The sequence below is a fragment of the Nanorana parkeri genome, unplaced genomic scaffold (assembly GCF_000935625.1).
Source record: "Nanorana parkeri isolate BGI_ZX_2015 unplaced genomic scaffold, ASM93562v1 scaffold35, whole genome shotgun sequence".
Classification (NCBI taxonomy): Eukaryota; Metazoa; Chordata; class Amphibia; order Anura; family Dicroglossidae; genus Nanorana; species Nanorana parkeri.
This window is the reverse complement of record NW_017306303.1, coordinates 2,820,196-2,847,471: the sequence shown is the minus strand read 5'-3', so window position 1 is coordinate 2,847,471 and position 27,276 is coordinate 2,820,196. Positions and strand designations below refer to the sequence as shown.

The 27,276-nt window shown below is 40.6% G+C and overlaps 1 protein-coding gene across 1 annotated transcript in view; it reads left to right on the top strand.

The window, feature by feature from the left end:
- Nucleotides 1-27,276, top strand: part of LRP1 (LDL receptor related protein 1) — a 292,446-nt gene that overhangs the window by 80,450 nt on the left and 184,720 nt on the right. The window contains exons 3-4 of the mRNA XM_018569629.1: nt 7,282-7,419; nt 25,519-25,638. Coding sequence (XP_018425131.1) covers nt 7,282-7,419; nt 25,519-25,638 — 258 coding nt within the window. The remainder of the gene's footprint in view (nt 1-7,281; nt 7,420-25,518; nt 25,639-27,276) is intronic.

The window sequence follows — 27,276 nt, the reverse complement described above, 5'->3', positions numbered from 1 at the left end:
GGCGGCGCTCCGAGTGGGGTCATCTGGCAGTCTCCGGCCACCTAAATTAGGACCCGGAGACTGCCAGATGACCCCGCTCGGAGCGCCGCACACCGGAGCAGCAATGACACGACGCTCGGCGAGGTAAGTAAGATGACGCGCTGGCGCTGACTCGAGTATAAGCCGAGGGGGGCACTTTTCACCCAAAAAAATGGGCTGAAAATCTCGGCTTATACTCGAGTATATACGGTACTCCTTGTGGTGTTTAACTCTTTCCTTGTGGTGTTTAACTCTTTCCAGACCAATCTCTATCATAAAGGACTTGACCTTTGAAGTCGGCAAACGTCAGTTTCTGCTGTTTCCCTTGAATATAAAACAGATTACCTTGAGCTTCCCTGAGATTTTGGGACCCTGTTTACACCACAATTACATCCACCATCGTGCTCCATTTCTTCCTAGCTTTCCCACTGTGGAATGTCTAATAGATCTTTACATAGGAAATTCAGTGTCCTAGATTCTGGCAATTCCCAAGTGTCATATCCTTTCTACTTTTGAGTATAGCAGATGATATTCCATGTATCCCCTTTAGGAATTGTGGGATTTGTTGAGAACACCATTTTTCATGCTGTCCCTCAGAATTTTCTGATTCTCCTTTCGAATAGCAGAATCTGAAATTTGGACAATGCACAATTTGCTTACTATTTGCTAGTTTCTGGCTTGGTTGAGCATTATTCCTTTTTCCTTTCCTTTTATCTTAGAAATATTTTTCTAAATAGATGTATACATTTTCCTATTTTTGAGTCCAGTTCTATGGAACAAACCGCTTTCCTGAGTCACAGCATAATCTATATGTGGGTCAGTCTTTTGAATCTTACTATAGCCGCACTTCTGTTGTGTGCAGTATCCTCCCCTTCTGAAGAAATTGAGGACCCCACCTGTAACTGATGTTTGCCTTCTTATGCTGGACAGCAGAGCCCTCTATATACAGAATGGGTAAGCTTGCTTCAACTCGTTGTTTTTTCTTAATGAGTGAATGGAGCAAGGGGGTAGCTTATCATTGGGATGACCGCCGTGATTAGGACAGGTGTTCTAACATGCCCAATCAGCCACTGCCCATAAAGCTGGCCATACACCTTACAATTATCTGCAGATTTTCTGTGGTCAGATGGAAAAGGTGCAACAGATTCCTCCATCTACACTTAACTGTGTGGATGGAGTAATCTCCACCTGGGCCAATCTGTTGCACTTTTTCCATAGGACCACAGAAAATCTGCAGATAAATTATAAGGTGTATGGGCACCTTTACAGTGTGTGGCGGGCCAGCTCAAGGTCACTGACAGAGAGGAGTCATATGATCTATCTTAAATCGGCTTGATCAGGTCAAAGTCATGCCCTTTCCATTGGCATCATTAGCCTATTTTTGAGCACAGCAGTTTATAGCAAAGCTTTGTGTGCTGTAAACTACATTGTGAAAATAAACACTGTATATTTTGTAAAACGTATGAGGTCATCATTGCTTATATATACAGTATATAGGTTACCATGCTAATAAAAAGAATCAATACATATCTACCCAAGAAAAAAAAGCCTACATTCTTCACTCCAACTCTATTTGTTTTGATGTCTAGGTAATTGGGTAGTGGCCTTGGTCTGGGTGTAATTATGATTAATGACTCAATACTTATGGTTGTCAAACTGTTAAATGTATTATTACACAGATGTTACTGACAGTTGCGCTTGCATGATCCCTTTCTGTTAGGAGAGGGGAAAGGTTACCTTCTGACCTATGCACATGAGATGGCTGTGTAAATATGGACACCCACCCTCTGTGTACAGAAAGTGTTGGCAGGACATTATGCGAGTGTGTAAACACCCACCATAGCCTTTGTCATGTGGAAAAAAAATCTTCTTTTAACACTGAGTCCTTAAATCATAAACCATTATCTAAATAAATAAATACAGACGGGACAGAACAAGTCCTACCTGTAGGCTATATTAAGGAATATGCAACGATAATAACGTTTTTCATATTGTCTTTTAAAACTGCATTTCCTCTTTGGTATTGTTGCTGATTTAAGCATGCCAGAAAAACAGTTAAAGGAGTAAATTGTGAAAGGCCATGCCCAGAGCCCATAACTTTTTTTTTTTCCCATTTACACATATTTGTATAATTGCATTTTTAAGGCGTCATTCACACTGGGTGTAGAAGTCATTGCGGCATGCACGCCCATAAACAGCCGATCCCAGGAGGGACAGGTGCTGTGTGTGATTGTGCACAGCAGCCTGTTCTTCACTATGGGAGGATGCAGCTTTATGGTGTCATACGGACACCCGAACTGCACATCTGTGCGGGTACGGGTGTCTGCACGGATGAAAGCGTACAGCCGCATCCTCCCATAAAGAAAAACTGGCTGTTGCGTGCAATCACAAGCAGCACTTGGCTCTCTTGGGATCGGCTGTTTATGGGCGTGCACGCCGCACTGACTTCTACGCTTTCGTGTGAATTAGGTCTTAAGGTAAACAGATTGAAAGATTTCTCTGAATATTGAAGAAATTGGCAAACCTACATTAAGTTTCCCTTTTTACTTGTAAAATAGAAATTGTACAAACATATTTAACAACTTTTATTGTACGAAGTTTGTAAACAAAGCTAAATTTGATGTTTTTGAGGGAAACTGTACAGGCTTTTGGTCAGTTTTATTAAACTGATGTTTTTATATTTACATTATTTTAATAAAATCTTTATTAAAAAAAAACAATTATTACATGGTGCAGCAATGACTACAGAGCAACGTTTGGCTTTCTAATAGAGAAGTCCAGCACAGCTTGCATATTTTGTTGCTAGACTGGCTAATAAAAGACTTACCCCTCTAATAGGAGTGTGGCAGGGGACTTAAGTCATAGAGAGAGAGATCTATATATCTATCTATATATATATACATACACACAGACATCTCAAATCTCCCGGACGTCCCTGGATTCCCCCACTATTAGATAGTTCTCAATCAGGTCCTCCTTTACTGACTGACAGCAGCAGAGTGTGGGTGCAATACCCATCTTGCTATTGGCTATTGCACTAGCCAATAGCCATCTAGCTATTCGTTCCTATGCTTTGTTTTTTTTTTTTTTTTATTCTGATGGCAGCAGCTTTCAGAATACTAAAAAAACAGCAGATAGCAAGGGAAGCATTAGCTTCTTTGCTATCTGCCATCATTTCAGGGGGTGCTCTCATCCTTGTTGTTGCACCCCCCGCCCCCGTTGGCGGGGGCGGGAGACAGAGGGCACCTCCCTGAAATGAGAAGGGCACCTTCCTGAAATTACTTATTTCAGGTTGGGATCCCTGTATATTTGCAAGTCTTCTTGGCTCTTGTAGAGTGGCAGCAGGCCTAAAACATCTGAAAGTCACAAGTGAGCAGTGTGGATGTGCACTGTTGTTTTGTGTCCATCATAATGGCACCGGACAGCGTATGTCCACACAGGCAGAATGCTGGTGGAGTTATGTGCCTTTTAAGCTGGCAATTCACTGCTCAAATCTCTTCCGATTCATCTTGAATCACACAAACTTTTAGCCATGGGTGGCCCAGTCCCTGGAGCAGTGGCTGCTAAATACAGTAGCTGGGGATTCCTTCATCCATGATGTTTAGCATAATAGGGTAATAAATGGATTTCTCTTGTTCAGACCTGAATGTATGACCAGCTTAACACTGCCTGTATAGTCCTCTCCTGATGCTGTGTGATGTCACTTATCCGTCGTCCAAAAGAAAGGTACTTAGGTTCTTTTCTCCATTGTTACTTTTGCTATAGATTATAGACTATATTTGTAATCTTGTGTGTGTTGTTTTGCTTATGTAATATACACATTGTTTCTACCTTTGTGCCAGAATACTTCACAGCCAAATTCTTGTTTATGCCACATGTGCAGTGTCGTCAAGAGTAATGTAAAAATAATAATTATTGCCTTATTTTCCTAATTCTTCTCTTTATATTTTTGCTAAACAGATCTTTAAATATATCGAACCGAAAATAGAATGTAAAAAGGGAAAGGACATTTGACACCTTCCCCGCTTCTGCCTTTGCCCTGTAATCAGAAGGGCGTCAGGGTTGTATGAAGGTTGGATAGAACAGCTTCCCCATGCTTTTGCTTTCACGGATGAGGCATCCTATCTGGTGGGAGGGAGAGGGATGAGTATATGAATGGGGGGATGTTGTCTGGAAACTATGCTAAATAGCCTTTTGCTGTTCTGCTGGGAATTCTGTGCACAGTCACCTCAGCAGCACCTTTCTGTATCGCCACCATTTCAGCTCCGCAGATCTGTCCTGAATGTCTGTGCAGAGCACTGATATCTGTCACTTAATCGGCTCAGAAACCATTTAAAATGTTTTCCCCAAAATGTTATATAAATGGTTATGAACTGATTGTTATTCCCTTTGCAGTGGTTCACCTTAACATTAAACAGAAATAAAACCAGACGCATTATATAGTCTACAAACACTGCTTCTTTGTCAGTATGTCAGCATTAGATGTACTCAAAATCTGCACAACTACAGCCCATCTCATAATCAGACATATTGAATCTTATGTGTAAAAAGTAGAAAAAGTGAGAGGTTTCATGTGGATGATTGGGAAAGAATGATTGCTGTGGCTGTGGACAACAGGCCTTCTTTACCTTGAACAGAATCTTACAAATGAGCTTCACTTTGTGAGAACATTATTATAATTTTTTAAGAAAACCTGGTATGATGATACCTCCACCCCTGAAGGCAATTCTCCGAACGGTAGATGAAGAGAGCCAGCAGACCAGTTTCATGCTTTCATATTGTTGCCTATTGTTCACTGATGTATTCCTATTTAAAAATGGTGCTATTTTGGACAGGGATAGGAACAAACAGTTTTGTATGTTATTTTCATGTTTGCACCCAGAATGTTTGGGGGAATTTACAATAGAACTTATTTTGTCAAGTTGTACACTGGGTAGATTGGGGATTATTAGTTAAGACTCTTTGTTGAGGCTGTAAAGGTGCTCTGGGCTCTCCAGTATCTTTCCATAATCCAAAAACATGCTGGTAGGTTTATTGGCTTCTGATCAAACTCTTGCTATTGTTGATGTGTGTGTGTCAGTCTGTATTACCGTGAAATTAACATTTTAAAAGGACATTTCTCTGCAGACATAACTGACATGAATAGTTTTATGTACTTTGTAAATAATCTAAGTATATCTTAATAAAAACTATTTTTAATTAGCTTTGTAGTAATAAATAATACAGACTTTGATGCAATAGAGGCCATGCACATAAACACCATATGGGGGCTTTAATTGTCTTTCATACACCTTCTAAACATTTTACCAAATGTTGCTGTTGGCAGGGTGTCTAAAAAGCCCCCTATGTGATAGCCAATTTACATGACAGGTCCTCTTTATGGAGACATCAGGGGTATCCAAGACCCCTAATGTCACCTAGGGACCCCCAGAGAAGCTGATGAAGCAGAGATCTTCTTCACCAGCTTCTCCCTAGCTTCTGAAGCTGGAGAGTGATAGCAGAATGCGGAAGTGATGTAATATACATCACTTCTGGCATTCGGGGCCTGGAGAGGAGATCAGAGGGAGATTGTGTACCGAGCTCCCTTTTGATCTCCTGTCACAGAGCAGCCAGGTCCGCCCCAGCCGCACTGGGCACAGCGGATCTCAAGACCGGTGACAGCGGCTGCTAATACAAGTGATCGGGCATCTTTAGAGATGCCCGTATAAGACGAGTATAGCCCAAAATAATGTTTAAATGCACCCACTAACCTCCCTGGCGGTATTCCCGAGTGTGGGTCGGGTTTAATTTTCAGTACCATAAGCGGTAACCCCGAGCCACACTCGGGATTACAGTCTCTTACCTTGTCCACGATCCCCGCAGTGTCCTCCATCTTCCGGGTTCCGTCCTTCAGCTACATAAAGTATACCCGGCGTATAAGATGACCCCCGATTTTCGGGCTATGTTTTTGGGTCTAAAAACCCGTCTTATACGCCAGCAAATACGGTATATATATCTATACATATAAAAAATATTATTTTTTTCTTTGCCACAAATAAGCTTGGTCTATAGTTACTAGTCATTGGTGCAAAGTCTCAAAAGGACTGCGTCCATGTACAGTGCCTTGCAAAGGTATTCACCCTCTTGGTGTTATTCCTGTTTCATTGCATTACAACCTTGAATTAAAATGATTTTTTTGCTGCGTTTGTACAATGTGATGTATACAACACTTTGTAGGTGAAAAATAATCTTAATTGTGACACAAACAATAATTAAGGCAAAAAACTGAAATCTTGAATGTATAGAAGTATTCACCCCCAAAGGTCAATACTTAGGCTGGGTTCACACCTAGGCGTATTGCAAAAGCGCGTCTGTCGCACGTTTTTTTTTACCGCGATTCGCGGTAAAAAGTCGCGCGATTCCAAAGGCTACTTGGCTGTATCCCAATGGAAAACGCCCTACAAAACGGCCCAAAGTAGTCCCGGGACCTTTTCAGGCGTGGGCCGTTTTGTAGGGCGTTAGGGACGGGCGGAAATAGGCCTAGGTGGGAACGAGGGCATTGACTACAATGCTATTTATTTTTTTGACCGTTTTGTAGCGCGTTCGTCGAGCGTAGGACGCGCTACAAAACGGTAAGGTGTGAACGCAGCCTTAGAGCCCCCATATACTTCAGTTACAGCTGCAAGTCTTTTGAGGTATGTTTCTATTAGTTTAGCACATCTAGCCACTGGGATTTTTGCCTGTTCTAGGCAGAACTGCTCTAGCTCCTTAAAGTTAGATGCAGGAAGATAAGAGAGTCGCATGAGGATCTAACAGGCTAACTATTCCTAACCACTCCTCTAGTTTATTGGCCTTATGTACTGCTTGCTCACAAAACTGAGTGGCGGGTGACGGGCGGAGGCGGGGATATAGGGGGACTGGCTTACATTTTTATGTTTGCCCAAACCTCCTGAAGGTGTCCGTTTAACCCAAATATCTAAAATTTACCACACTCCTATGTCCATTAATGGACTTCAAGTAAAAAAATAAGCCGTCTGAAAATCTTATTGTACTTATTGAAGAGATGTAACGAAACATTTTCGATGTTGTGTTTAACAGACCAAAAAAGAGCAAATAAGAAAAGGTAATTGTTAGGGCTTACAAACGCTTTAATACGTTTTAAAAATGAAGAAAATAACTGGACTACTTGTTGACAGTTTCATTAAAGGTGTGTGAGTAATAAATCTACTAGTTCTTGTCAAAAACTCTCTTTATGACAATTATTCTTATTGTTATTATTGCCAGGTCCACAGAGCAAAGTTTCCAAATGCCAGCCAAATGAACATAACTGCCTGGGCACAGAAACGTGTATACCCATGAATAGGCTGTGCAATGGTCATCCTGACTGCCCCGATGACTCAGATGAAGGTCCTTTCTGCCGAGGTAAGCCGATGGCAGTATGCTCAATGTGCTACTGTTTTGCGAACTGATGATAATGATCAATGTTTGGTCTAATTATGAGGCAGTTGTACCATTTACGTCCCTTACAATTTTACACACACACACACACACACACACACACACACACACACACTTTAATAACTTACAGAGGACCTGAACTGTGGAAAATGCGCCCAAAAAAGGCTGGTAGAAGGCAAAGGCGTAGTAACCAGTATTTTACAGTAACATGCGAGCAAGTGCTCTGCTATTTTTCAGGTGCAATTGAAGACAAAAGGTAAATATATTTGAGTTCAGATCCACTTTTATGTTGCTTTTTGTATATTATATCACTTCAGTCCTGTCATTTTTTTTGATGGTATAATAAATGCACTGAGTGTAAGGGTAGATCTGTCTTTGTAAATAAAATGTTTGCTACATCTTTTTATTTTAATTTAATAATAATATATACCTTTTGAATTTATATGCATTAGGTTAACTAATGCATTAAAGGTAATTGAAAATGTTATACTGTTAAGTGTAAATTATGACATAGGCTATGAGATATGCAGCAACCTAAATTATCTTATCAGCAATTAGCTTTTTAAGTGCTAATTGCACCAAACTGATGAATGGTAGAATCTAGTCAGTATGATTAAACAGTACTTTATACAACCATCATCATGTGCTTTGTCCCTCTCCTTTTATTAGAGAAGAACTCCGGGGAAAAAGAAATCTTAACTCTCGCAGTGGGGCTACCCCCACACTGCAAGGGTTATGTGCTCAATTTTGTCTAGGGTTAACAATTAAAAAAAAGTTATACTCACCTGATCCTCAGAGCCGGACCTCAAAGACCGGTCCCTGGAGCATCTCTCCCCTCTGCTGCAGCGGTCTACGGATACTCGAGTTATCATGTTCTGTACAGTGTACAGTATGTGAGGATGCAGAGGGACATACGATTGCTGCAGCGGCGAAGGCGACAGGCTGGAGGGAGCATTGTCACATCAGGACAGATCTGAGGTTCGGGTACGGATGTTTGTTATTTTTCAACCTGGTCACAAAGGAGCACTTAACTCTTGTATTGCAGGAGTAGCCCCACTGCCAAGGTTTAAGAATTTGTTTCCCAAGAGTTCTGCTTTAAGTGTGCATGACAATGTCCAAATATTGTACAGGTGGTCTGAAATTGCTAGAATTGGATCAAATCATGTGCATTACATGTGTATTGTTTGTAATCTCTTCACTGTCTTATGGCATTTATTGCTGGATTGGTTGATATGAACAAGACTCATTCCTTGTCTTGGTTTATTTTTATATTTTTGCATGGCAACCAATCATCATCTCTTTTTCATTTTCAAAGTTTAACTGAACAAACTGAAAAGAGAAGCTGATTGGTTGCCATGCACAGCTGCTTCAGCTTTTGTCTGCTCCAGTTTTGATAAATTCCCCCAATTGTGTCATGGTGAAAGCAGTGGTAGTTGGAATTGTTCCTTACTTTGGGCAGCTGTCCTTTTTGCATTCATGACTGGATGTGATGGGAAATCTCCCCAATGGGAAGACATCATGAAAATCCTGCAGTTTTCCATTGGGGAGACTTTCTTTCACTTCCTGTCTCAGAGATATCTAAAAAATAAATCAAAGCAACTGGACTTTCTGTATTTCAATTCAGCCTGAATTTAGAAAGCTGGGCAAATGACCAGCGAAACATTTTCAAGAAAATTACAGCAAGTCCAGTTGCTTTGTTTGATTTTTTACAGACATGGCATGATTTGGATGAATGAGAACCTTCCCAGGCATATTGTCTGAGATGCAAAATGAAGTAAGAGTAAATCTCTCTAAGAGAAAACAGTTTCTAGACTGTCCTCTGGTGACAACTAAAATGTTTACATTTTCCCTTACTTTTAGGCCTTGTTCACACCGAGCACGTTCCAGGAGCAGAGCAGAGCAGTTACAGACCGGAGCAAAACTGCGTCCAATGTATTCCAATTGTATTTTTAGCTTCAGTTCACATTGCAGCATTCCGTTCCAGAACAGGTTAAAAAACTGCAGCAGGCCCTATTTTACCTGCTCTGGAACACATGCAAACGCATCAAAAATGCATGCAAACGCCCTGGAACGCACTGGAACAAAATTATTTTTTTGAAACCAAAAACGGCCCGGAGCATCAAAAACACGGCACAACCCACTGCCCTGCATGTGCAGAAATTCATGCAGTTCTGCTCTGTATTTGGTGTGAACAAGGCCTTAAATGTCACTCTGAGCCTGATGAAGGGGTACCCTTGAGGCCCCGAAAGCGCTTGTACTGAATGGCAATGTGTCAATAAACTGACTTTTTCTGAAATATTTGGTGTGCTGGTGACATTTACTTTACACTCTTGAACAAGGCCTTAGACCCAGTGAATGTGGTCACCAGGACAAATAGAGAGACTGAAGCTCCCTAACAGGGACATACACTGCAATAAAACCTGACCTGAGGTTTTACGCCCCTTCCTCTTCCTCGCTGCTCCAATAATAATAAGATAATAAAAACAAAATGTTTTTAGATACACTCAAAAATAGTAATATGCATACATTCAGCATCAAATGGTTAACAGAATTGTTCTGTGAGTGTGTTAAAGTTTCCATATAATTAACAGTTTCTTTCTTACCATGACACATTGCAGATACTTGGAAGTCAATTGACAGAAATGCACACAGGCTATACTCTATAAAACTTCTGTCAGGGATGGAAGGAAACTTTGACACTGGTTATTATAAAGGCATAAACTCCGCTTGCCTTTCTGTTCTGGAATTTGTGTATAGTGTTAACTTTTAGATTTAAAGGTAAAGATTTTGCATCATTCTGGGAGGTTAGAAAAATGGATCTGGGCCTTGTTGCTAGGGCAATCTAACGAACTACAGCTTAAATAAAAAATGCAAGTTTATAAAAAGTTGTAAATCTGGGACTGATTATATACAGACAGGCTCATGGTCAGTATATGACTATTCATGCTTGGCACAATCGTTACTGAGTGCATTGAAGAATCCTCAGTACATTTTGAATCATTTTATGGTGTTTCTGTTATCAGGAATTTGTTCTGATTCTAAATTGATATTATGCTCTGCCTTTCACAACTAGAATTTGGATTGTTTGCGACCATTAGGCGAGCATGACAGTTGGGCTTCATGCATATGGTGGAATTTCAACAAGAAAAAAATCGAGAAGATGAATCTTCCCACTGGGAACATTGGCATTTCATAAAAAGCTAACAAGTTTATCCAAAATCCAACATACACTTTGGCTGTAAATGTTTTAAGTGACTCTGTCTCTATCTTAAAATGGGGGGGACATTCCTGCGAAGGATGAAATTATTATTAGCCTGTCCCACAGCTCGCGCAAGAGAGCTCGCTGGGTTAAAGAACCAAGCTTGCAAAAAGATCTTCAACATCCAGTACACTTATGGATGTTTTGGATGCCTGGTCCCCTGCTGCACTCTGTGCTTCCTTCCCTCTGCCCCTGTGCCTTGCAGTGACACAGGGGGGCTGGTGGAGGAAACCACAGTGCAGGTAGGGAACGCCAGCATTCAACTCTGTCAGAAATGCTAAATGATAAACATTCTTTAGTATGCTTGAATCTTCAATCCAGCGGAGTTCAGTTGCTCAAGCAGCAGGATAGGCAAGTATTAATTGCTTGCTTAGCAGTTATCCCTCTTTTTGTTTTTTTACCATAGTGATGGTCTCTTTAACCTACAGCAAGATTATGTTTTTTTTCAATTTTAAACCTTAAAGGAAAACTATGAGGTGAGTGATTTTCACTCAACCTCAAAGTTCGAGCCGACGTGTGACAATTAAATTGTCACACGTCGGCTCAATAGATCGTGAAGTGAGCGAATACATACCGTCGCTCGCTCACTTCTCGATCATGTCCCTGCAGAGAGCCGTGACTCACTCACAGCTCCCTGCAGGGATTCCCCCCTCCCCTCTCCGATCCTTCAGCGCTGACTGGCGGAAAGGACGGGGGAGGGTACAGCTGGCTCTGCCTCTAGATAGGCAGAGCCAGCTGTCACTCACACAGCTGGGTGGATCTCAACAGTATTGTCGGGATCCATCCCGGCTGCGGCAGCACAGTTACTGAGCTTTGGTTCACGGGAGGGTGCTAGTTTATGTCCTCCTGTGACCCTTAGGAGAACTATGGGGAAAAACACTTACCCCATAGTTCCCCTTTAAGTGCTATTTTTAAGATGTTATCTAACTTGCTTGAGGGTTTATGTGATTGATAATAGAGAGTCCCTCTTGTTACTGTTTGTTAGTGATCATTTGTAACCCAGTATACACTATCCTGTGCAATGCTCTGTTTGTTGTCCTGTCAAATAGAACTGAAGTGATATACCCTTCAATTATGGCTCTTGTCTGGGTTACTATAGGCAACAGATTTTTTTCTGTTTATCTGCAAGTCTTCGTATTGCCGATATGACTCTGTGTTTTACAACCAAAGCATTATTGTTCATGCATCAGGCCGGTGGTTTAAATGTTAGAATGCTGTCCGATCTACCGGTATTACAGTTCATCTTAAGACAATTCTCTCTTTCAATTGTCATGTTTTATCTGTGGTTTTTGTGGTTTTGGACAGCACCTCTACTTCATTAGAGCAGGTTGTTATGCTGCTTGTTTGGCACGACGTCTGGATGTTTGAGAGCAATGAGAGTTGGCATCTAGAAACTATTAGGGAGGGATTAATGAGGAGGGGGAAGAGCAGCAAGAGAGGAAGCCAGGCATAAATCGTTTTGATGACATCCTGCTGTACTGCTCAGGCTTCATATCAACACAAAAGATCACTACTCAAATTGGTATTGCACTTTTGAGGTTAATGCATTTAATTCCTGTTAGATTTGCAGTTAAAGTATTTTGATGGCTATTTATTAGCAGCATAACACAATAAAGATGTACAGCTGATGATACTCAGGTTCCTGGCAACAATTGAGTCATCAATTCTATAGAGAAAATTTTGCAACTGCATTGAGATCAGAAAGTCCTTTTGTTTATTTCAACCGCAGAGCCTCCTTCTTTTTTTTTTTTTTTTGTTCCCCTATCCCCTCTTACCGGTTATGCTGGGCGCTCACCAGAAAACATTCTCTAATGCCCAGTGAAAAATTTAAAAACAAAATTGATAAAGACACAAACTCTTCTGCTGTTTTATATTACAAAAGTTGGGGGGGGATAGCAGGGAAGTTCTCTGAAATCTTTCTGCAGCAAGATTCCACAGAGCTCCCCACATGGTGGGGGTGAGTATGCTTCCTGCCTTCCGTGCCATTAAACTTTCTTTGCCTGTGCCTGATGCTTCATAATATGAATCCAACTTTCAAGGCAGGTTTAAAATCGATTTTATGTTCATGAGGAAATTACCTCTGTAAACCTATTTCTGACACAAAGGGGTTGATTTACTAACCTTTTAAACACACCACGAACGTGTATACACCTCTGTAGTGTGTTCCCTCCCAGCATGATCTATGGGAGGAATCAAAACACCTTTGTAGTGTGTACACACCCAGCAGGTGTGTTGTGCAAAGCCCTGCAATGAATTGCAAGGTAATGTGGTGTAAATTAGCTCTATGTTATGTTGCTTGCGTTGATGAATGCAGGAATGTAAATGCATGAGCTAACCATTTTTGTCTAAACTGTGAAGCAGCATTATATATGCATCATGTGCATGATTTTTCCATACATGGCATTAGTGGAAATATGCTTTTAGAGACTTTTTGGTTGATAAATACGTTTTGCTGTGTGAAAATCACACACACCTGGTGTGTGTGTGTGTTTAGGTTAGTAAATCACCCCCAAAATGTCAGACTTTCTGAATGAGGGAAACAGCAAGGGGCCTAGAGTTAGTGTGTTCAGGAAAAGCTCTCCTGAATTAAAAGAAACCAGCACAGTAGATTCCAGATTGCCAGACTACTGATTAAAGGCAGTTTTGTGGACAGTAGAAGTAATATTATGTTTGTATAAAAAAGTAAAAATGTGAGTGGTGCTTCTTCCATCTCCAGGCTTTCATGGGCTGTAAATATTATTAAAGTGGAACTTTGGTCTCCTTCACCCGCTTTATTCTATTGCTCTTAATATTCTCCATTCATCAATGTCACGGTCTGCGACCGGGGCACACAAAATGACAAAAAGTAACGTGCAAAAAATGGTGTCTGTGCGTTAACAGGGACGCACTAGAGGCGCAGGTTCTAAGAAGGGACAGGTGTTCGACAGAGCCTCTAATGGTGAGGATGATTGGCTGCTGGACACCTTCCAGGTTGCGGCCCTCTAGCATGCCCACACAGACATAAAGATTAGTGGCAGCACCGAGGTGCTGGATGCATCAGCAGACAGGGTTGAAGCATATACACAGCCACACGAGTAGGCACAGGTGCAAGGACTCACTTGAAGAAGCTGATGATCAATCCAATGCAGGATGTACAGGATCTCGCTGTGAGGAAGAGGGAATCCAGACTCACAGGAGACAAGGTAGGTGGTGGGCAACCGCAGGGATTACAGAGGCAAGAAATAAACAGGAAGTCCGACTGGGTGAAAAGACACGTTGCTCGAACGGCACGGAACAAGTGAGCTGGACTTTTAATGGAGAGGTTCAGAGTGGATTGGCAGGAAGCCAAGCAGCTCAGACAGGAGGTAAAACACGGCGCCGGATCCTCACACAGGGAAGTGTGACAATCAAGCTGTTTTGAACACTGTGGTATAGTAGTGCATGGTCATCTGAAGCACTTAAGAATGTGTTTTATTTTGTATAGGTAGATATTTTTTCCCCTGCTGTTTCTCCTCCCAATGAACCCCGCTAATGCTCTACAATCCCTCCAATGTGCCATATTTGTTACTCTTCGTTGCTTTCGGACACCATCCTGAGGATTGGTATTTATGTTCTGTATTGTCCAATTATCCACTGAACACTATGAGAGACCTTTTAATTGATCATTCCTCTGTACATCTCCCGAAACATTTGAGGATGTATTATAATTTCCTTGTTTAACTACATTCAACTGTGGAACACAAGCATTTTTTTTTGTTTTGGTGTAGGCAAGGGTAAACCAAAAATGTCCTGTCCCAGTGGAAAAGGAAGTGAGAGGAGTCCCCCCAAGGTGAGGGGAAATTCCACCTTTGTCAGTTTTTACCTGAAGAGGTATACCCATTCGGATTGGAACATCTTTAAAATTTGGATTTTACAGTTTTTTGTCCCATTGATGGTTTTACAAGGCCAGAAAGTCAACAATCCCTTTAGAAAAACATTTTGGCTGGAGTTCTACTGTAATGAAAGATGATACACTGAAACAGCGGCAAAAAGATAGTAAAATGTAACATTTAAACATACACAAAGTCACATTATCATGCTATTCAAAAAAAATAATTGCAGTCATGCAAAAATCTGAGCATGGAGCGAGTAAAATAATACCTACTTCCTTCTGAGGGTCAGACAATCAGTTAGCCAGGTTGGAAAATTTCAGTATGATTGTTAAGGTTTTTTGAGGATAAAACATACATAACATTGAGCCATGCATAGCATAATCCCTCAATGTGCAATGGTTGCTAAATCCCAATTTTTTTTTTTTTTTTGCACGGTCAGTGATTACTCATTTGGTTTTGTTAGTACTACAGTATTTCTTCACCTTTTTGTTGCTGACCTTTTTGCTCTGCCATTATCTGTGATCATAGTTCATGCAAGGCTGTGTAGCTTCTCCCTAGAGTGCCTTTCTGTTTGTCAGATAGTAGGCTGGAATCCTTGAATACCTGCTGTGAGAAGTGATAATCCATGTACAGAATGTATTGTTTTCAGTGAGCTCTGACCACAGACTTTATAATAAGAGATAATGGAGCAGGTGTAAGATGTAAGAAGCATATACAGCTGCCTCCATGTAATGCTGCTGTTATTTATTCTGTGCATTTCTGAAATTTTACATTTGTAGTGTATCTCCACTTTTGTTGAGAGAAGAAACACTCTGTATATACTGCAAAGATTCAAACGCTATTACAGAAATCTACCGGTCGATGTTAAATTTGAAACTAACTGGTTGAATACCATTCACCACCCCTACTTGCGGGCCACTTACTACTGTAATGACCTGGTCAGAGAAAAGATACTGGCAAAATGGTCAGCCAATCACATGAACAAGAGATTATATCTCAAGAGAAGATTATTACCTAAATATTACAGATATTTAGCCAGTTTTTAAGATATATACAAGTTATGTTAAGTGAAGAGCACCAAAAAGAACTAACGATCCAGGCTAAACTGGTCCAGATGCCCTTCAATGCAAATTGTTCTTTTACGAACCTGGGTCAACTTTACACCCAGAACTCCTGGTTTACAACACAGATGCAGCCTTACATTATAAATCCATTTACGCTATATGAAGTGAGGAACTCCTTCACTATCTTCACTACTAGCTTGATGAAAAGTGATACTTCGCCCAAGCTGTTGCCAGTTTTAATGATTACATGAAGTTTTGGATTCAGCGATTACTATGTGTGGGTAATCGAGTAGAGATGTCACCAGCACACCAAAATCCTTTTAGGATAACAAAGTGTTCATTTATTGAAGATTTCTTGTCATACAAACAAGCACTTTCGGGGGCCACACACTCTCCCTTCATCAGCAGGCTTAGCATTGACGATATTTGCGGCCCCTGAGGGGCGGGCTTGCAATGACTGCAATGAGGGGCGGGCTTCTGATGACTGCAAACGGTCAGTGTGCGCGTGCGCACACCGACCCGTTCGGCAGTTGTCGAACGAGCAGGCCACTAACCCGCCGAGACTCGTACCATTCTCGGCGGGTTTTCAAGCCTGCTTGTTTGTCGGAAGACGTGCGACGGTACAGTAGAAACGGTCACACGCCTTCCATACACTTTGAGATTATCTTACGGTCGCTGGATTTCCCACGATTCTCGTATGATCGTACAGTGTATGGGCACCTTTAGTTTACCTTACTGCTTCCAATTTTTAAATGGAAAGTAAAGGAGGAACAACATGCTGATATGGTCATACTTTTTTTTTCTTTCAGCATGATCTTTGTTGGCACGTGGGGCTAATCTGGTGTCCTGCACATATAAGTGATCGTGGCGGGGGTTAAGAATAATTTTTACCACCGGTCTTCTTTAATGTAATTGTACAGTTTAAACTACCATTATGTGGCATTCCTAATAACCTGTTTTTCTCACAAATGTAATTTTTGTAATGATGCCAGTGTAAGCCATAATTTTCAGAAATTACGACTATGCCCCAACCTGTCGGTAACCTTCAGTAGCCATCAGAAGAGCCGTGCTGATTTTTGGGAACTTGCTTCCTAATGATCAGCAAGTAATATTGCCTCGGCACTGATAGAAGGCAGGGAGCCTGGGGATGGCTGAGCTTTTCATATGCCTGGGACATAGTTCATTTAGTTTAAGCCCGGACATGCTTCCATGAGCATTTGGAACAGCGCCCAAACTTCTCTGCCTCCACTTAAGTCAATGAGGATACAGGATATGAAATTCAACGTTTTTGGGTAGCAAGGTCTTTAACAACTAGTTTAACTTTTTTTTAAAGCCGTGGGAGGTGACAGGCAGAGACCCCCATAGAAATCTTAGCAAGCAGCACACAGTTGAAGGTATAATTGGTACAGGCAAAAATGAATTACTTTTGTGAAATTGCTAATAAGATAATAAACTAGTGTGGAGGAATCTCTCCCAGAATATTGTGCCTACAATATGTTTTTTAAATCAATTTGGAGATCATATGATACTTTTATATTACATTTGATTTTCATTGGCAAGATAGCGATTTCCCACTTTCTTTGCACGTGATATGAAGCGAAGTTCTCAAGTTGCTATGTTATAAGTAATTTCATCTAAATGAAGTTATGTTTATTGCAGTTTATTGGATTTAAGAAAAAGCTTTTCCTTGGGCTAGTAGCATCGACTTTCATTGCAATGAGCTTATGAAACTTGTACGTGTAAATACATGAATGGCCTGTTCTGTAAACAAATATTTTATATTTACCAACCATTTAATTACATCAAAGCTTTACAATTTACTATTATTATACAGGATTTATGTAGTGCCAACAGTTTGCGCAGCGCTTTACATTATAAGGAAGACATTCCACTTACAATACAAGACAAGATAGTTAGGAGGGCCCTGCCCCTGAGACTTTACAATCTGAAAGGGTGAAGCAAGTGTATTGTATTATCTACTAGTATGGATTTGGCAATTTAAAAAAATTAACCCTTACAGTGCAGTAACTGCTTGTTTTGGTCTAGGATTTAAAATGAAGAAGATGCACTCACCTGATCTTCTTCGGTCCGGTAATCGCTCATCTCTCCCTTAGCTCTGGCTGAGGAATGCCCTTCAGCATCCTCCTATCTAAAGTAGGTTATACACGGGTAGATTTTCGAACATTTGTAAGAAAAATCCTGCCTGAACATTCGATAATACCATCAGAAACTTGGTAATTGTCATTCAAAATGTTGTTTGATTTTCATTTCCATTTAACATTTGATTTTGGAATGAATGGAGTTTCCCGAACAAAAAACACATTCACTGTTAGGATTTAGTTCGAAAAAATTTCCAACATGCTCTTTTTGAATTTTTTTTTTAACTGCGGTTATCGATTTGACCCCATCAATGATTAGAAAGTCGAGCGTACGTTCCGAAATCAATAACATTAATTCAGAATTCTAACCGTTTATGCACTACTTAATGCAGTAGCATTAGATGTAGAGGTGCACCGAAATGGAAATTTCAAAAACGAAACCGAAAAAAAAATTTGTCAGGCCGAAACCGAAAATTGTTTTTTATTTTAATTTTTTCAAATATTTTATTTCTATTTTATTTTTTGTATAATTGTTTTTTATTCATTTTTTATTAAATATTTAAATTTTTTACTTTACTTTTAGGGGCTTTGGGGAAATATTAGGGGTCTAAACAAACCCCTGATATTTCCCTTTTAAAATAGAAAAACAGATTGAGAACACAAGCGCTTGGCCGGCTGTCACACTTTCTCTCCTCCCCGCTGGGACAGAGAGCAGCACCCAGCGGGGAGAGGAGAAAACACAGATGCACTGATGTATTGGCACAAAAATTGAACTTTCGGAAATTAGCCAAAAGTGCCATTTTTGGTCGATATGCTTCGATGGCCGATATATCGGTGCATCCCTAATTAGATGTGAAGATGTCACAGGTCCTTAGACTGCCAAAGCCCAGGGGGAGAAGAGGCTGCGGGGACCGGTCTAGCAGCCAATCAGGGCTGAGAATCAGGTGAGTTTATTTATTTTATTTTAGCCCCTAGACCAAAACTAGCACATAACCCTTGCAGTGCTGGGGTTGCCCCACTGCAAGGATTACGTTTTCGAAAAGCCTGGAGTTCTTCTTTAAAAACAATTGATTTTAGCAAGTAGAATTCTTTCATATTGGCAGTATGTAGATTCATATATGTAACTGCCTTGTGTGTTTGCTTACTTCATTCCAGGGAGAGCAGTATTTGGTTTTTCAAACGTGGTCTTTAAATAATTTATATCTGTAAAGGATTCATATCTCTTTGCCCTAAAAACGATGGAATCCTTACAGTCTAGCTCATGCTCAAAATTGTACGCTCTCCTTGAGACAACCAGTTAGTCCTCCATTTATTGCTATGGGTCACTGGAAACAGCTCTTCCTGCTGAAGATCATGCCTTTCTTTTTTATGGTGGAGTGAGCATGGAGGAAGCAGAATCAAAGAACTGCAAATTATTCCTGGCCATGAACACACTCATCAGGATTCATCAGGGTGCTCCTGTTAAATTGATTTGACACAGTACAAGTGCAAGAAGCACTCAGCTGCCTGGTCTCCCACAATGGGCATTTTGTGTTCTATGTGAACATCCTCTTTTTCTACTCTTTAATGATGTCCCATAGAGCTGGAGCTGTGCTCCACTTTCCCCAGCACTTTACAGTTATTCTTATAAGGTTAGCAGTTATTTCATCAATTATTTTAAGTATTGTATCCCATACTTAGATGTGCTTGTGCACTTGTGGGCTTTTACCTCTGTAAGTGATGACATGTACCGTAAGATAATTACAAACACATTCAGCATAGCAGTGCAGTGTGTAGAGACCCATATCAGTTAGCCATTTCTCAGTTTATTGTATAGGGTTATATGCTCATTTTGGTCTAGGAGGTGAAAATAAAGAGGATCCTTGGGACTGCGGCAGTGACCGCTCACCTCTCGTCCCTTCCTCTCCGGCTGTGGTATGTCCCTCTGCATTCTCACATCTAATGGACTTGCTTTAGACTTGATGTTATTACGGTTTCTCAGTCCGCTGGGGCATGGAGGAGAAGAGGCTGCTGGGATTGGTCTTAGCAGCAAAGCAGGACCAAGGATCAGGTGAGTATATCTTCTTTATTTTCATCAAATCAGCACTTAACTAGACCAAAATGAGCACTTAACTCTTGCAGTGCTGGGGGTAGCCCCACTGCAAGAGTTTATTTTGATAAATCCAGGAGTTCCTCTTTAAAGTATGTAACAGGACAAAATAAAAACAAATTAGTACATCTCTGCAATTCATACACATATGATTTTTTGTAAACCCTCGGTAAGTACAGAAAAATACCTGTTTATTTGCCTGAAGTCCAGTAAGCTCCTAACTTCCTGTAGTGAGTTTTAACAGTGCTGTACTGAAATCCTAACCAGTATTGTGTCTCTGCCCAGTTCTCTTCCACTGGACTATAGCACAGCTCCCAATCTCCACTTCTTCACAACATAAGGGGAAGATACTCTCTTGAGCTGGTGACAACTGGCCAGGGCTGACAACACTCCTTGGTATTTCAGTTGTCGCCTTAAACAGCACAGAGGCTTAGTGGTTAGCATGTCTGCCTTGCAGCACTGGGGCCCTTGTCCAACCAAAACATTATTTGCATGGGCTTCCTCCAGGTACTCAGGTTACCTCTCACACCCCAAAGGCTTGCTGGAAGGTAAATTTGGCTCCTGTCTAAATCAGCCCTGTATGCATGTAAGATAGGGACCTTAGATTGTATGCTCCTTGAGGGAAGGGAATCTGTGAATGTGCTTTATGTAGAGCACTGCGTAACTATTCGCCTTATATAAATGCAAATAAATAATAAACAGGAAATTCAAAGTTCGCTGGATTTCTATCAGGATCAACAGGCATTTTGTTTTGCGTTTTTAATGTTTTTAAAGAGGCAGCGCCTGCACAAATGTGCATGTGTTGCAGAGATGTAGTGAAATTGTTTTTCTGTTTGCCCAGATGTACACTTTTAATTGGTAAAGTAGATAAGATGTAGTTGATATGGGCTCCTTCACATTTCACTTTACCATTGTTCTTGCATTATTAAATAAGTTCATTGTAAGTGCCATAAGTAAAAAGACTTACCCTGCTATACTTGTGGTCATATTGAAGGGAATTGATATGGAAAAAGACACCAATTAGCACACATTTAGTGTTTTTCCAGACAAAGGTCAATATTAATCACAAAAAATGTATACTAAAAAAAAAAAAAAGTGGTAATTACCCTTTGCAAATGATGGAACATCATCTGATAATGGAGGTAGAAAATGAAAACATGCCTGTTTACATTATACATGCGTACACATGCAATTTTCTGTCTACTTAGTAACATTGGTTACACACATCTACATTACAGGCCTTGGGAGGAAGAAGAGAAACCATTTGACTATAAAAGAGGGACTGTTGTGTTTAGGAAATTAATAGTAGAACTGTTGTGGTTGCATGCCAAACTATGGATGGATGTGGACAAATCTAAGAAAGCCTCCTTTAACCCCTCACTACGAGTTTTTATGGGTAACAGTAATGGGGTGTCTGTTTTAAGAGGTATTTGTGGCGGAAATAATACTATTCATATTACTCGAGTGTTTAATTTGGATGGTTTATTTAATCAGGGTAGTCCTGAATATAAACCTTCCTGTAAAAACCGGAATCCCCTACACACACACACACCATATTCTTACTGGGCTACTGATTGGTCAGTCCATTTCATCCTGGAACTCTATGGGATCCTTTTTCCAGCTAGTAAGCCCAACAGGCTTTTGCCCCTGACCCCCTTGTTTATCAGCAGTCATTAGTTTTGCTGAAGTCATTGGTGTTACTGATATCATCAGTCCTGATGGGCTGTCCCTCTGTAAATATAAACTTTAGCCCAAACATTTTTTAGTTTTTCTTGATTAGGAAAGGGTTGGTAAGAGTTAGCAACGTTGTTGTTTCCGTCACATTTTCTTCACTCCCTATACTGGAGACACAATGAAAAAGTGATGGGAAATCTCCCCAAAGTTAGGTGAAACCCTACCTTTACCAGTACCACTGGAACAGACATCGAGAGATTATGCCTCTTCACATGTTCCACTTACAGTTACATCTTCGATTTTTTTTCTTCTTTCTGTCATATTGGTAATTGCCCTCAGAAAAGGAAAGTCGGGTACATCTTCATAACATTAACAACAGGGACACATACAGCAATAAAAATAATTTAAGAAGGTCCTAATACTTCTCCAACTCATTCCACAAATTAAACAATCTCACTGTTTACCATTGTATATCAGCCTCCAAGTTGGGGGAACCACAGTTCTAAATTGTGTCTAACATTTTTGTAAAGTAAGAATTAACTTGCATTAAAGCGGACCATGGACATCAGGCAAGGTCGTCTTATTCAATAGGGCTCTTCTTCCTTAAATGCAGCACAAATGTTCAAAGAAGAACATATGGAGGGAAAATTAGATCATATACTCACCTTTCTCCAGCGTCTGTAGTACAGGAGGAGATGTCATCCTCCTGCCAATAGGATCCCTGGGAATGCTGAGTAGCCCAAATCTCATCTGAAGTCTCTGCAGCACAATGCAGGATCATCTTCTTGTGAGATTTGGTCTACCTAACGTTTTCCAAAATATGGCTGAATGAGGAGGATAAAACACTTGTCTAGAAGCTGTGGGAGGATAGAGGTACAGTAAGTATATTCAATAACTTTTTTTTCTCCCACTGAGTTTTTTTTCCCCCTGTCACTTTTACATCCAGCATTTTAGGAAGAGAGAGGGAGAGGAGGGCAACTTTGAATAAGTGGGCTTTGCCACTCAGGTGCAGAGTCCCCTGCGTGCAAAGAGGAATTGAATAGGGCTGTTACTGATTAAAATTTTCGTGTTCGATTAATCAAATGTTTTTTAATCAATTAATTTCGATTAATTATAACACACATAAAGATCCAACTACATTGGCTTATACACATACAGCACAGCAATGAAGTAATAAAATGAACTAGGATCACACTAATCCAGCACGTTATTAATCTCACGTGCCCCACTCAATATGGCCGCCACTTGAGTGGGGCAACTCAGAGTAATAACGTGCTGGATTAGTGTGATCCTAGTTCATTTTATTACTTCATTGCTGTTCTGTATGTGCAGAGGCCAATGCCTTGGCTGGCGCTCGCGCAGAAAGTTTCCTGGGCAAACTCACCGGCCCAAGTGGCTCTGTCAGCTAACGAAGGGGGAGGAGTCCGGTGACGTCACAGACATCGACGTCACCGGACTCCTCCCCCCTTCCCTTCATTAGCCGACGGAGCCACTTGGGGAAGGGGGGAGGAGTCTGGTGACGTTGATGTCCGTGACGTCACCGGATCTCCGAGGGGACTCCCGGAAGCCAGCAGAGAGGTGAGGTTTTATTCATTAGCGATCAAAATAATTTCAATCGATCAAAAAGTTTAACGATTAATCAAGTAATTAATCGTTAATTTCCGCAGCCCTAGAATTGAACGTTTTATATAATGCATGGATCAGGATTAGGCTGCTTGTGGGAAAAGGTTAATGTGAGTAGAAACTAGTTATTTGCTGATGCAGTTATTTTATAGTGCTAAGGGAAGGTCGAGTCCCTATAAACAACCAAATACATTTGTGGTATTACACAGGAAGTAAAGTATAGGAAATCTGTATACTAGTAATGATTCTCAAATGTGTGGGTAGGAGTTTGAACTCTCATTTAGCATTTTATATGTTGAAATCTAAACCTTCTGGTCTGCAAAAGTTGTTGTTTTTCTGGTTGAATCATTGTTTTCAAAACTTGCAGAACTAAGATAACGTGTGACGCCACCACCCGCACATAAACTTATTCACGTTAGTATTTTACATTTTAGCTTGCAAAACACTCATGCCTGAGAATAATGTTGAACTTTATAAATACTTACATTTACTGTGCACAGTACTTTGGTTCCGCTGTGTTACTTTTCCCAGAATCCCTTGCAAGGACCATGCCATTTACACTGTCCTTTGTAAAAGATGCTATTTTGGAATGATTTTGTGTGTGGCAGTGACTTAGCCGCAGAACAGTCACACTTTATGGGATCATTGCACATCATAATTAATCTGTCCAATTAACTTCTCTGCATGTGGAATGCTGGGCATATAAACCCGAGGGAGATTTATGTTCTGTGTACACTGAGAGCTAGACATGATCAAGCCATTTCCTCTTTTGCTGCTGGTGACTGCTTCATTTATGACTGGTTACCTGTCAGGGACAAGATAAATAAACTCTGAGGCTTGGGCATAAAAGGGCAAATGATATGTGCACTAACTAGTGATATAGGTGGTTTCATAATATTAGCTGAGTAAATTTTTTGTAGGGAGTATTAAAGGAGAACTTTATATTTGAAAATGCTGTAACGTAAATAGTCAAGATATGCAGACTTAAAACAGGTGGATTTTAAAGCCGAGCTCTGGACAAGTGGTCAAATGAATACGTAAGGCATGTTCTAGTGCAAGATGTAAACATATGCGTCTTCCTACATCTCTGCCAGACCATTCTGTAAACTTGTTCTACCTTGCCTGATGGCATCAGCAACAGGACTGCTGTGGGAAAATTTACCCTCTACATGTTTTGCACAAGAATCATGTACCTTTATTTTGGTGGATGGGCCTGTGAGAGAAGCAACCATGACAAAACCACTTAACGGTGGCAACTGCTCTCCTGCACTGCAGGCTTCTCCATCTTCCAACCAGACCTGTTTGAGGAGATGCTAGAGGCCTCATCATCTACTCCACCTCACTTAAATAATCCAACAGACACAATCTTTTTTTATTTTTATGGGATCAGTCTTCCTACATCTCAGCCAGACCATCCTGTAAACGTGTTCCATCTTGCCTGATAGCATTAGCAACAGGACTGCTTTGGGAAAATGTACCCTCTACATGTTTTGCACCAGCATCGTGTACCTTTTATTTTGGTGGATGGGCCTCTGAGAGAAGCAACCATGTCAAAACCTGCAAAACCACTTAATGGTGGCAACTGCTCTCCTGCACTGCAGGGTTCTCCATCTTCCAACCAGACCTGTTTGTGGAGATGCTAGAGGCCTCATCATCTACTCCACCTCACTTAAATATCCAACAGAGACACAATCTTTTATTTTTATGCGATCAATTCTGCTTAGAGGCATCTGATACTGTAAGCCTTATTTTTATTGTTTATCCCTTCAGGGATTTTGGATGCTCTGTTAGGATACCATTCATACACTTCTGAAAAATTGCATATGTTATGCATGAATACTAATACTTCCTGCAGGGTTATGAGCTGGGCAGGGGCATTTGGTCTGGTATGTTACCAAGCAAAAATACAAAACACAGTTCCATGGGGAACAACGTCTAAGGCTTATTACTCTTACTAAAAGTTTGCACAACCTTGAAGTCAAAGCACAATTCCATAAGCCGTACCCACACATCTCCAGGTCACTCTGCCTCATGTTTTTCTTTCTTGTCGGCTTGCAGTCAAAAATCAGATTTGACTATCTGCAGTGATATCTTCATAGAATTGATATCTGGAATGGCAATGGGGTTCAGTTTGCATTAAACTGATCCACATTACACTCCAATATTTCAACTCTTGAACTTTGTTCACAACTGTTAGTTCTCTTATACAAGGCAATTACTTTAATATTTCATGTTTTACTGTCACTCTGTTGGTAACATTTAACTTTTATTGTAGGTTGACTATATTTTGTTTTAGAGGTTTTTTTTTTGAGTTTTCATTGTTGCCAAGGACACATTTAACCATTTTCACAGTAAATAATTTGCTGCCTTTTTTTATAATTCTATTTGTTTTTTTGTTTTCTAGAATACGCACACAACTGTACGATAGCAGGGTGTCAGCATCATTGTGCTCGTACCGTGGCCGGACCAGTATGCTATTGCAACACCTCCTTCCAGCTCGCTGAAGATAGCAAGACTTGCAAGGGTCAGTCACAATTGTGTTTACACAACGGTCAAAAGAAGAGGACAATGAGTCTTCTCTGTAGGGGATTAATTGCATAATAAGGCAAATCTGCAGGAAGAGTAAATTGTTGAGAAAGACCACAGTGCTGAGATCTGCTTTTTAAGAAGAGGAAAAAAAAAATCATGTTCTGTTTATCTGATAGCCCTTTTTATCCATAGAGATAAACACAGCCTATTATTCATGCTGGAAAGTCTGTTTCAGTGCAGGAGTTCAGTACAATAACATACGTCTAAAGCATGCAGTTTATTGCTCCTCTGCATGAGCCCTTAAAATCAACCCGTGGGTAAACTGAAATAATGTAATTGTGGCATTAGGTAGCTGAAGGCTTTTCAGCACATAGAGATTAATATTTCAGCACATGCCACTGTTGGTAGATATTACTGCAGCTTGTCTAGAGCTTCCCAATTCAAATAGTAACCTTTTCATAGCAGGTCCCTCGCCCCATGTGATAATGCCTGGGACTACTGATAGGTCTTACAGGCAACTGGCAGAGTACTGTCTAATCTTCCCTGACAGGTAGTGAAGACTCTGCGGTGGATTAAGAAGGTTTATCTCTGTCTTTTCATTCCTTGTGTGTTGAGACCTGTCATCATAAATTCAGGGCAGGGTCAATATTGCATTATTTATATTGAGCCTCTCTTGGGACTAGAACTGCAGACAAGGACTGTGAACAAGAAACCTGTTAGATTTCATGTTTTCAGTGTCCGGAATTATGATTTTTGTAATGCAATACATTCATATAATTACAAGAGATTATAATCTGATAGAAGACAGCTCCTTCACATTTAGCTAGAGTAGAAAGCATTCATGTTGAAACCAGGACTGAGAACAAGGAGGGCATCAGGGCTCTTGTTGGATGCATTATGCTTTCCGCAGTTGGTTGACTGAGCCCCTATGGGAGGGGGAAATGGGTAGGACTTGGGTAAACAAATACAGGGGGGCCTGTTCCTGCAGTTTGTAGTCTCCAGTGATTACACAACAGCAGTAAAGAAAACATAATTCATGCCTCCTGGTGCTATGGATGTAGATAAAATAGGTATGTGAACCAAATGCATTTCTTGTTCAGTTTCTGTCTTCAGTTTTAGTGCATAAACAGGCTTATGTAAGCAATGCCGTGCATTTACTGGGGCTGTGATGACAACTCTCAAAGCAGGGAAAGAAAAGGCAGAGGCAAGAAGTCTTGTTTAAAAAGTTACTTGGTATCCCCAAATATATTAATGCAGTCACCTTTAAAGTATATGTCAAGCCAAAATCTTTTTTCTAGCTTTGGATAAGTTGGGGAAGGATTAGAATTCTTTTCAGGTTTTTACTTTTATCCGATTTACCCTCCCTTGCCGTCCAGCTAGCAACAGTTTTGCCTGACAGAAAGTGAGGCAAAATCTGCAACTGGGACACATACAAAAACAAAAATCTGACAGGTGCTCTAGCCTTCCCTTATCCTTCTGAAGAAAACCTGGCAGGGGTGCTACCAAAATGTGGTAAAAACATGTTTTGGCTGGACCCATTGACATGAGATTATCATTGCCTTATCCATAAGGTTGCACTTTGATTGGCAAATATATATATGTGCAGTCTTCTGACTGACTAATCTTCGGTAAA